Source organism: Humulus lupulus, chromosome 2 (assembly GCF_963169125.1).
Source record: "Humulus lupulus chromosome 2, drHumLupu1.1, whole genome shotgun sequence".
Taxonomy (NCBI): domain Eukaryota; kingdom Viridiplantae; phylum Streptophyta; class Magnoliopsida; order Rosales; family Cannabaceae; genus Humulus; species Humulus lupulus.
The window spans coordinates 287,007,988-287,019,518 of record NC_084794.1 but is presented as its reverse complement, the minus strand read 5'-3'; the positions used below and the strand labels follow the sequence as shown (position 1 = coordinate 287,019,518).

The following is an 11,531-nucleotide window of genomic DNA, read 5'->3' as shown; positions in this document are numbered from 1 at the left end:
TATTGGAAGAAGCTAAGGGAAAATGGCCCGAAGAGTTGCCCCAAGTCTTGTGGGCATATCGGACCACAGCTCGTACTTCAACAAGACACACCCCTTTTTCTCTGGCATATGGATGTGAGGCTATGCTACCAATCGAGGTCGAAATACCCACCATGCATACCCACGCTTATGATCAATCCTCAAACCAATCCCAGCTCGAAGTAAATCTGGACCTGATTGAAGAAAGGCAAGACGAGGCTCAACTAAAAAATGCAGCATATCAGCAGCGAGCTACCTGGTATTTCAATAGAAAGGTTCGAGACAAAAAATTTAGTTAGGGAGACTTGGTGCTAAGGCGTGTGTTCTTAGCTACGCGAGATCCGGCTGCTGGCGTGCTTGGGCCTAATTGGGAAGGACCTTATTAGATCGAATCGATTATCCGACCTAGCGTCTACAAATTGGCGAGATTGAACGGGGATTTGGTACCACGAGCATGGAATGGCGAGCATCCACGACCTTACTATCAATAGTGTAGGAAAGATGTCACCCGTAACCGTGCTTGTTTTTCCTTACTATGCTTTTGTTAATAAATTGTTCAATTCCGAATAAAGTTCATTTTCATCTCAATATGCTTTATTTTTCGCAAACTATCTTAATTTAATAACCTATGGTCACACTCATAGGATATTAAGGGGGCATTAGTGGTATATATATTGTAAGCTTGAAAAAAATAAAAAATAGCATACACGAAAAGAATAAAAGTGTTTGGATTTAACCAAATACGCGAGCTAAGATAGTTTGGACATAACCAAACTATTAAAGAATATAAGTGTTTGGATTCAACCAAATACGCAAGCTAAGATAGTTTGGACATTACCAAACTATTTTAAAAAAATAACCAGATTATCAAAAGTATTTGGATATAACTGAATACGCGAGCAAAAATAATTTGGACATAAAAAGCAAAGTATTTGGATATAACTAAATGCGCGAGCCAAGGTAACATGGATTACAAACCAAAAACACGACCTAAATATGTTTGGAACAAACCAGCTAAAACTAATCGACAGAAAGCTGGAATATTTTTCAAAAAGATAGTTTCGACCTCATAACTAGAAAAACAGGATATAACTAAACCACCTATATTACACACCATATAAGTACTTTTGAGTGCATGGTAAAATTAAGTTCCGACCTCGATAAGTAACGAGATCGGATACGGATACATCGAGTAAACTGTGCATGAATGCATTGAATCTTGAGCTTAAATGCACCACGTGTTTGTATGAATAAACGGACATAAGAGCATTTAATATAAATTGCTTGAAATATTTCTACTTAAGAAATGTAAAGAAAAAATATTAAAGTAAAGACAAATACGATATTATAAGAAAATAGCTCTTTTACGAGTTATAAATTGTCTTAGCCCCAAGGGCATAAAAAACAAAAGATAAAAAATATTACAAAAGTTTCAAAGGGACGCAGCCTCGGATCGAGATTTAGGAGGAAGGAGCACCCTCCTTAGCCTTCTCAGCATCCTCCTTAGCTTTCTCTGCCTCCTCCTGAGCAGTCTCCTCCGCTTCAAGCCGAGCTTGCCATTTGGCCACAAGATCCTCCTCAAAAGAGCCTAGGAAGATGGTATTGAGATCAGTATTGCTGGCCCAGATTCTGTACATGGCCAGGTCAACTGCTCGGTCCTTCCTTTTCCTCCTCCATTATCTCGAAGGTGGCCTTTTTCTCCTCCTCAAGCTTGGCAATGATCTTCTCAAGCTCCTCAAGCTTGACATTCAACTTCTCGAGCTCCGCTATCCTGGACTTCATCTGCTCAGCCTCAACCTCCAGTTTTGATTTTCGGCCTTAAACTCATCTGCGAGCTTGAGCTGAAAATCCTTCGCCTCCTGAGCATATGACATGCTCGAATGGATCTTGTTGTTCAGCTTGTAATTTAGCTGAGAAAACACAGTAAGGGACTGACACACAAACAAATCAAGTTAGAAAATACACCAAACACAACAACAACGATAATAAGGTGAGAGTAGTTACCGCAGCAGCGAGCTCGACACTCTTGTCATAAAAAGTGGTGCAGTCCCGAGCATTGTTCAAGAACTGCCACTGGGGAGCCTCGAAGCTGCTAATGCTCTGGCCTACCTGAGACAGGATATCCAAGCCTAGTGTAGCCCCATGGGTCCCGACAACATTGTCGACAACATACTCATCAACATGAGTAGAATTCGACAATAGACGCCCTTTGGACGCTGGTTTCTTTGGAAGAGGGTCGAGCGTGGGGACAATCTTGATGGCAGGAGGTGGAGGAGGAGCATTTGTGGTAGACGCATCAAATTGGGAAGCAGGACCTGCAGCTGGGCTAGTAGCAATGGGAGCTGGGGGAGGAGGAGTCTTCTCGGTCCTCTTAGAAACCTTAGCAGGTCGATCAGACTTCTGCGAGGCTCTCAGGCACTTGCTCTTCTTAGCCCTCTCACCCATGGCGAGCACGGTCTCAAGATCAGAATCCATAGTGCCTACGCAGTCACACCACATTATAAGAAATTTCGAGACACAAAAAGTTAGCATAATGCAGACAGTCAAGGAATAAAAGCACAAGTAAAGAAGAACAAAATTGGAACTCTCCCCCGAGCTCGTGCTCGGCGACCATGAAATTCCCCCATCTTTAGAAGAGGCAGGGGGAGTCCCTTCCCTATATGTGGAGGTCAACCTCGAGAGGTCCCTATAATCATTCGTCCCATATTGGACAGCTATTCCATCCCAGACCTCGTTCAGACTATACATAGTATCATACTTCCCTAACCAACTATCAAACCTATCAACCCTCTCATCTACCCAGGACCATACATAAAAATGGTTCCTATCATCTTCACACAAGATTAAAGTCTTGGGCTTATGCTTAAGTAGCAAGGGAGACCATAAAGCCGAACTAAGGCTGACCGTACCTCTATCGCTCGAGCTCGAAGCCTCGTCATTGGCCTCGTTCCCTGAGCACAGACTCTTTGGACGACAAGCTCGGGATTGTGCCTAAGAGCTTCTCCTTGGAGGAAGGCTGCTAGTTGGAAGAGGCAAGAACTCCCAATTGGTGTACTTCTTGTTGGACCAGTCATTTGTGGATTGATCTTTCTCCAGGAGACCGCAGGCTCGAAGCTTATATTCATGAAGAAGATAAGACAGGGTGCGCCTACCGTAGGGAGGTTGGAGCAAGGCTTCCCTGCGCTCCTTCATCTTGTCCGTGGGAGTAGGGCGGTGGTAGTTGGCTGAAGAATTGAATGTTATGAGTGGTCCAAGCTTAAAAAAAAAATCAGACCATGAAAAGAAAAGGGTCGTATACTTACGGATTCGTTTGAACGAATAGTGTTTGGAGGGAGCCAGATCGTCCATCCAAAAGAAGGCCACCTTGAAGTTAGGAGGATGGTTTGGGAGATCCTCGAAGATCTTCTTCTCACGAGGATAGCTCAAGAGATAATAGAAGCCATCTCCTCCTCGAGCTCGGGAGGGATTGCTATTCAAGCAAAAGAGATATAAAATCTCCTTTGGTGAAGGTCCTTCCCACTTTAGCTCGTGGAAAAGCGACCTCAGGGCTGACAAAACCCTGTATGAGTTGGTGTTGAGTTGGAAGGGAGTGAGCCCGATGAAATCCAAGAAGTCCTTGAAAAAGAACTTCAAAGGCAATAAGGCCCCTGCCTTCATGTGCTCATGGCTCCAAGTCGCATATTTTAACTTGCTGTCGGGATTACCATCTCCCGGGGCGCGATAGCTTAACTCGTGGGAGGTTGTAGCTCGACACCTCAGCAAGCCTGATAGTCCAATTCCGTGGAGGGCCATGATGTCAAAAATCTACCCTAGTGAAGAAATCAAGCTCCAATAATTCTCGGCCTCGAAAAAATCTCCCTAAGAGGTGGGAATAGTTGTTGGCTGCGAGGTAGATGGAGGATTTGATGGATCTTCCATCAGTGAAAATTTGAGCTCACCTGGTTTGAATGCGACTGCCACTTTAAGAGTAGGGTCGAGAGGGATTGGTCTAGGCTCGGGGTCCGGGTCTGGATAGATTGCGACCCTAATTTTTTTCCTCTTTCTCTCCTCAACCCCGTCAATTTGGTTTCGGAAATGAGCTCGGGTGTCTTCTTGCTCTCACCTAAGTTCATGCTCCCGTATCAAGCGTTGGTTCTGAGTAAAAGGTGACTCTGGGCTCAGAGTTGCTGGCAAGTAAGGAATTGCAAATTTTTTACCCCCGCCGCTCTTCCGAGTTCTGCGGCATCTAGCAAGAGAACAAAAGGGTGAGGGCCAGACGAACTAAAGATTAAGAATGAAAATCAAGACGGCCTAAACTCGAACGATATAAGCTATGGAACGAGCTTGATCAAAAGAACGAGATCAGGCTCAGAGCGTGTATTCCACGTAAAGAGAGAAATGTGGATTTATTTTTAGAATCCCGGATTTTTAGGAAAAAAAAGTTGGCAGTTACTCAAAAAGTGATATTTTTTGGAAACGTGCAATTTGAAAACCCTAATTCTATACCCAGTTTCTTGGTCTACACGATATGAAACTCAAAATTAAGATAACCCAGAAAAAGAGCCAAATTTGCATCGTTCATGCAAATTCTAGGTTTGGAAAATCCATAACAATAGAAGGGCCTAAAAACTACACAGTATTGATTGAAGCATTCTAGTACGAAACTAGTTAATTTGCCTAAGTGCAAAAACGTAAGGAAAAAATAAAGTATAAACACAGATATAAGGGGTCAAGAGAAGATACTTACACAATGTAGATGGCAGATACAGAGATATCGAAGACCGAAGGAGAGGTTGCAAGAACGATTTCAGGGAGTCGAACAAGCCAATGTTGTTTTGTTTTCTTGGTTTGGAGAACATGCAAGAACTGGGAAAATCCGAATTATGTTTTTTCTTCTTTATCCTCTGAAAACACAAGGCGAGAAAGTGAAATGAGGAAGACACTGGGGATGTATTTATGGGCACCTGGGAATGTCAAAGGCCGGGCTGATATGAGCCATTGGCCAGATTTCGTATCCGATCCGACTGTCAGAGACAAATGAGATGATGGTACCATAAAGTTGGTAGGCGAACGAACGTGGGCATGGTACCAAGGCACTCAAGTACTTTGATTAATCAATACCTGGCTGATGTGTGTCCATACTCGAGTGTAATTGATGGTACAGTTTCCAAAAGGGGTCGTTCAAAAGTTTCCTTTTTATAGGATTCGAACTAATACTTTTGAGGGTGCAAAATATTACACCCAGATTTCGCGATAAGAGGTTATGACCCCGAAAACTGGGCTCGTCAAGTGAGCTCGAAATGTATGAAAATATCATATGGTCTAGCCATAAAACCTCTGAAGTAAAACAACGACCTTGAGGATGCGTAACCTCGAATATTCTCTGAGCTCGCGATGGGCAATGGCATGACACTTAAATATATTTTTCATCAATTGCCGTCAGGCGAGATAGCTCGAGCTCGGGAAGTGCAAGCTCGGATGCGACAGCCTTGTCAACACCTACCTATCCCAAGCATAGAGTGAAGTTGAGTGGCAAGCTCGTGACTAACCCATAGACTTGACAGACTCAATGCCAATTGCTAATCTCGAAGACCTGATGAATCACCTGGGATAGCCCATTACGTGTGAATATGCTACTGTTATGTAATCCCAATATTTAAGGGATATCATTTAATCTGTTATTCGTTCCCGATCTTCATGGGAAGTTTCCGTGTATATAGGAGATAATGCATTTAATATCATTATTTCAATTGATTTACAGAATATCTTCCCGAAATATGTGGGAATGAATTCTGCATCCTTCTTGTAGGGGATCAATTCTCTGATTTCTGGAGAGAAAACTCTAGGTAATTCATCTTTGAAGAATTTCTAGAAAACTCCTAAGTCTTAATAATATAGACTCGTGGACTAGGCAGATTAATTGCTGAACCACGTAAAAATCCTCATGTTTTTCTTCATCATTCATTCGCTTCATTGTTTAATTCTTTAATTGCTCGACAATTTAAGTTGATGAAAAACGGCGTCAACAATTTATATGTTTAAGTTTTTAAATTTATTAATTAGGTTGAAGGATGAAAGAATATCGTGTATTAGTTTTCTAAATTAAATTTAACATGAATGTTAAAATATTTTAAATCAGGTTCGACTCAAACCAACCCAACCCAACCCAATCCATTTTTTTTGGTTTGGTTGGATTGGATTGGGTTGTACAATAATATTTTGAATGGGTTATGATTTCTCTAGGCTGATATAGTTGGGTTGGCTCATTAAAATACTCTCAACCCGGCCAACCCAACCCAACCCATGCTTAGCCCTATACTCTACACCATGACTTTTTCTATTATTAATTTCTTTTTAAATATTATTATAATTTATAGATATGTCATATAGCCATGTAAATATATATATGTCAATGTTGTTTAGATGTCATATATTTAGAAATTATTGATATAAATATTTTTATATACTATAGAATTGTAATTCATTCTATTATATATTGAAGAAAAAAAAGTTAACTGTTTTTTATTAAAATTATAGACAATGTTTTGCCTTAATTTTTTAATATATTTATTTCATACATTATATTAAACATATTTTATTATTTTATGATATTGTTTATTTATTTAAAATTTATATGATAATTAAAAAATAAATAAAAGTAAATACATGTTTGAATAAGCATGTTTATACCTTTAAAACTAAGCAAACATGTATTGCACAGTGATTCTACCCAGCATATATATAAATATGGTAGACTTCCCAATGGTTACTTACCATAGATGAGTACTAACAATTATGATGATGTAGCAACATAGTGACTTGGTATAGCAAGTCACTAATAGATAAATATTTTTTTCTATATTAATTTTGAATTTAGTTAATTTTTTTTATAATTAATGTTGTTTACAACCAAAACGAGAGACGATAGCTATATTTAGATATGGACATATGTGATGGTGCTGAAGAAATAATTGACATGTGATAACATATATTTAGATAGCTACATTAATTGACGTGTTTTTTTATAATAAATATACGTTTCATCATGTAGGGTAACCATTAATATTTACCCATATAAATATTTATGCACATATGTGATGGTCCTGAAGAAATAAGATAATTTATTTAAGGAGCAAGGAAACAAACACCACACATTACAAAACTCGATGTGTGGTAGTAGTAATACCTAGCTCTACATGCATCCATTTGTTTGCTACATTAATATTACTAGATAGAACTGACACCACCACTCTTAAATGCCGAAAGCTGCTTGATAAAAGCCAAGACAGCGATAATGGAGTTATCGGCAGCCAGCGTGATGAAGGTATCGGCCTCGTTGGAGTCGGCGGAGCCACCGCCGGCCAAGTCAGACAGAGCCCTAATGGCGATGTAAGGCACCCTTTGCTGGAGACTGATGAGGGCCACTGCAGCGCTCTCCATGTCGACGGGGCTGACTTTGAACTTGTCGTATATGAAGCTGCGGTAGGCTGCGTTGTCTAGGTATATGCTCGCACTGCATCCCTTTTCCACTGTGTACACTTTCGGCGTTGTCGACAAACATGTCGTTGAGTTTATACAGCTCTCCAGTTCTAGATCCTGTACATATATATATTAATATATATGTATAATATATTAATATTATACATATATTTATGTATGAATATACCTTGAGAGTTTTGGCGACGGAATAGTAATGAGGATCAACAGGGATCCAAAAGGCATGCTCTCTTTCCTCAGGAGTGCCGTCAATGGGAAAGATTTCCTCTGGTTGGTACCAAATGTTGTTCAACACGTTGTCTCCACCTGTTACGTTGACTGCGTAGTTTGCAAATCTCAAGTGTCCAATTTCTCTTGTATAGTCTCCGTTTGCTTCCAGAGCTAGCTCATTATTAACCCCTTGTCCGTACCTCTGCATCCAAACACACACACACACACACACACATATATATATATATGTATGACAACACATATATTTATAGCAAAATTCAACTAATAATATTTGACCTGCCAGTTCCAAAGAGCAGTATGAGCCCAGTACTGGGGAATAGCCACATCTCCTATATTGAGAGAAGGGTTTGCGTTCCCAGCTATCCCATAGTGCACAACTCCTTCCACTTTGAAGAAGCTCAACAAAAGTTGAGTAGTTATTCCTGCATTAATCTAATATACAAACTCAAACTAAGAACAAATTTTATATATAGACCAAAAGTAAAAACAAGTTAGAATATACATATACGTACCATGCCCAATCCTGTCATGACTGAAATTACTTTTTGGTCACCAATACTTCCGAAACGAAATCTCCTTCCTATAATTCAAACCAAAAATCAATAAAATAAAGAAAACCATAGTTATACATAGTCATAGCATATAGTTAGACATAGTTTTGTTACCAGAAATGTCAATGATAACATCAGTAGCAGTGTAGTCATCAGAATTAAGAAGAGGGTTTTGCTCAAAGAGATTTGGAATGACTACACCCAAATAAGGGCCTTCAAGATTGAGCTTGTGGATCAGATTTTGGGTCTCTTTGGACATCAATGCACCATTGGTGCCTTCAAATGCAAAAATCAAAGTAAGACCCAATAAAGCAATGTAAGAGAAAGATGAACGTCCATGAACAGATTCCATTTTGTCTTTGCTGGAGCTAGCAGCTAATAAGAAAATTGTGCCCTAATTGCTGAGAACTCTACCTTATTTATAGTGTTTTTTCTTGCTACTAGCTCCCAATTTTTAATTTTTTTTTTATTTTGTTTTTAAAGGGTGAAGGATTGAAAAATTGTGGCAAAAGATCAAATTTTAGGTAGGAGTTTCCGTACCTTTACGCACTATTTTCCATTTTAATCATTTATCATACAGTTTATTTTGACAAATATATATATATATATCCATATGTATATACATATATCCCAATGTCTTAATAAATTTTAACCTAGAAGAGTTTTTTTAACAAACCCTAGAGGAGTGTTTTGTATTATTATTTGGTAAAAAACAATAACGTGACAAATTATTATGTGAGTTAGTGTCTTCATTGATTACACAAATTTATTGAGAAAAATAAAGAATTTACCGGAATAGGCGACAAATTAATAAACTAGGAATCAAAATTGAAAAAAATGAAAATATAAAGCAGTTTTGCTCTTTTTTTTATATTTAAATTTAATTTTCAGAAAAAATTTGGGATCGAAGCAACGGAGATGTAGCTGTGGATTTTTATCTTCGTTATAAGGTAAAAGTATTATTTGATCAACGTTTTTTTCTTCTTCTTTTCCTTTTGGTATAGTTTTACTAATCCTAAGAAGTTCTATATATATATTAATATATATACAGAAACAATGAAAGTCATATATTAATTATATAGTTTGCTAACTACGTATGAAATTTAACAGGAAGACATCAAATTAATGAAGAAAACTGGTTTGGACTCTTTCAGATTTTCCATTTCATGGTCAAGAATATTCCCAAGTTAGTCAGTTCTTCAATGTCCATGTGAATGAATGTGTACTTATATGAATAAACAATATTTTTCTTACAAAGTTTTAGCTTGTTAGGACGTGCCATATTTTTAGGAATGACAACTATTTTCAAATTTATATGTACATCATTTGATACACAAATTTGGTGAATACTTAACCATCACATATATGTTGTTTACATAATGTATATTATGGTGTTCTAAACATCTCCTTAATTGATTAGAAATTTGAAAATAAAACTAATTCCTATAATATATTTATGTAAGTAATTTGGGCTAATATCATTACTAAAAAAAAATGAACGAGCACAATAATTCAGATCTTGTGTTTTCTTAATTTTTGATAAAAATAAAATGACCTAATTGGGCAAAATAACACTGACACATAAGTACGACATTCTCAAAAAAAAAAAAGATTAGGTAGGATTCAAATACTCCACGATTTTTTTGCTACCAAAAAAAAAGTGTGTTGGTGGGTCACTTTCACTCAATTATTCAATTAATTATACAGTTTTCAATTTCTGAAAGCAATAAATTTTTTTGTCCTTGTATATTAAATAATACCAATACAAGCGAAACTGTTTTGTCGGACAATGATTTTAAATTAATAGTAATAAAATGAAGTATCTAAGAGCAACTCTAACAATTACTACCTCATTAGTTGTTTAATATCTTTAAATTATTAAAAAATATAACTTTTTAGTTTTTTTTTCATCCACAATATTTTTGACAACTATTTTCATAAAAATACTCCAATATTTAGCCATCCAAAAATTACATTTATATATAATACAACCAAAACAAAAAAAATTAGATATGAAAATCTTCTAGTGCTTCAAAAAAGAACAAATAACGTACTTGTCAGAAAATAATCAATGGCTGCTCTAATCCACACTAACAACGTACTTGTCAGAAATAACGTACTTGTCAGAAAATAATAAGCCACACAATTGTGTGGCTGCTCTAATCCCTAAACATCACATTTTTTATTTGTGCTGCAGATTCACGTGTTCAACAACTTTTTCCGTCAACAAAGTTGATGACATTTTCTGTAGTTTTTAAAATGTACAATCATTAATTCTAATCATGTTATTATATTGTTATATTATGTCAGAGGGTACACTCAAAGGAGGGGTTAATCAACTTGGCGTCAAATACTACAATGATCTCATCAACGCGCTTCTAGCGAATGGTAAAAATATAATTATAATATATATACTCTTACATTATAGAATATTGATCCTACAATATTATCAACAACAAAAAAAGGTACAAAATAAAATATTACTTTAAATCTTGAGCTTTTCGAACCACATTAGATTGGTATAATATAATCAAATTACGTATGGATCTTGATATCTTGAGCTTTCTTTTGTGTTCGAAAATCATAAATTACATTAATCCGTGTTCAACTTTCATAGCACTAATATAATAGTACAAGAAGGTACAATATTATCATATGATTTTTATAATCAAATTGACTGCAGGAATCAAGCCATTTGTGACATTGTTTCGTTTTGACACTCCATTAGCACTTGAAAATGGTTACGGCAGTTGGTTGAGGCCTAAGATAGCGTGAGTGTACTCAAATCGTTATTTTTTTATTTTTGTAATGTGCCATATTGCTTCATAAGTTAAAAAATAATGATAATATTTTATTGATAAATAGGAACGACTTCTCAGACTATGCAGATTTTTATTTTAAGACATTCAGAGATCGGGTCAAATATTGGGTTACTATGAATGAGCTCAATAGTTTTACCATGTTCGCTTACAATTATGACACCTTTGCCCCCGGTCGATGTTCTAAGTACGTTGGTAATTGTACCATGGGTAACTCTACCACTGAACCCTACATTGTAGCCCATCATTTGCTTCTTTCACATGCCACTGCTGTAAAATTGTATAGACAAAAGTATCAGGTTTGTTCCAATCAAAAACACTTCTCATTTTCCTTAATGTTTATTAATTTTAAATAAATTTTGTTGATTTTCCTATTGATTAAATTTTTTTAATAATAATTTAGGAGTAAACTTGTTATATATTTTTGCAGCGGTAC

At 36.9% G+C, this 11,531-nt stretch overlaps 2 protein-coding genes across 2 annotated transcripts; one reads left to right on the top strand and one right to left on the bottom strand.

Moving 5' to 3' along the window:
* Positions 1-7,095: 7,095 nt before the first annotated feature.
* On the bottom strand, positions 7,096-8,668 carry LOC133819654 (bark storage protein A-like). Its single transcript, XM_062252953.1, has 5 exons — positions 8,391-8,668; positions 8,238-8,305; positions 8,002-8,157; positions 7,664-7,906; positions 7,096-7,593 (listed from the first exon to the last, which is right to left on the bottom strand). Exons 1-5 carry the CDS (start codon positions 8,626-8,628, stop codon positions 7,225-7,227), a joined length of 1,074 nt encoding a protein of 357 aa, XP_062108937.1. The 5' UTR covers positions 8,629-8,668; the 3' UTR covers positions 7,096-7,224.
* Positions 8,669-10,579: 1,911 nt separating this feature from the next.
* Positions 10,580-11,504, top strand: LOC133815635 (beta-glucosidase 17-like). The gene is made up of 4 exons (XM_062248450.1): positions 10,580-10,664; positions 10,960-11,047; positions 11,142-11,394; positions 11,499-11,504. The coding sequence occupies exons 1-4, from the start codon at positions 10,580-10,582 to the stop codon at positions 11,502-11,504; spliced, it is 432 nt and encodes a 143-aa protein (XP_062104434.1).
* Positions 11,505-11,531: the final 27 nt, after the last annotated feature.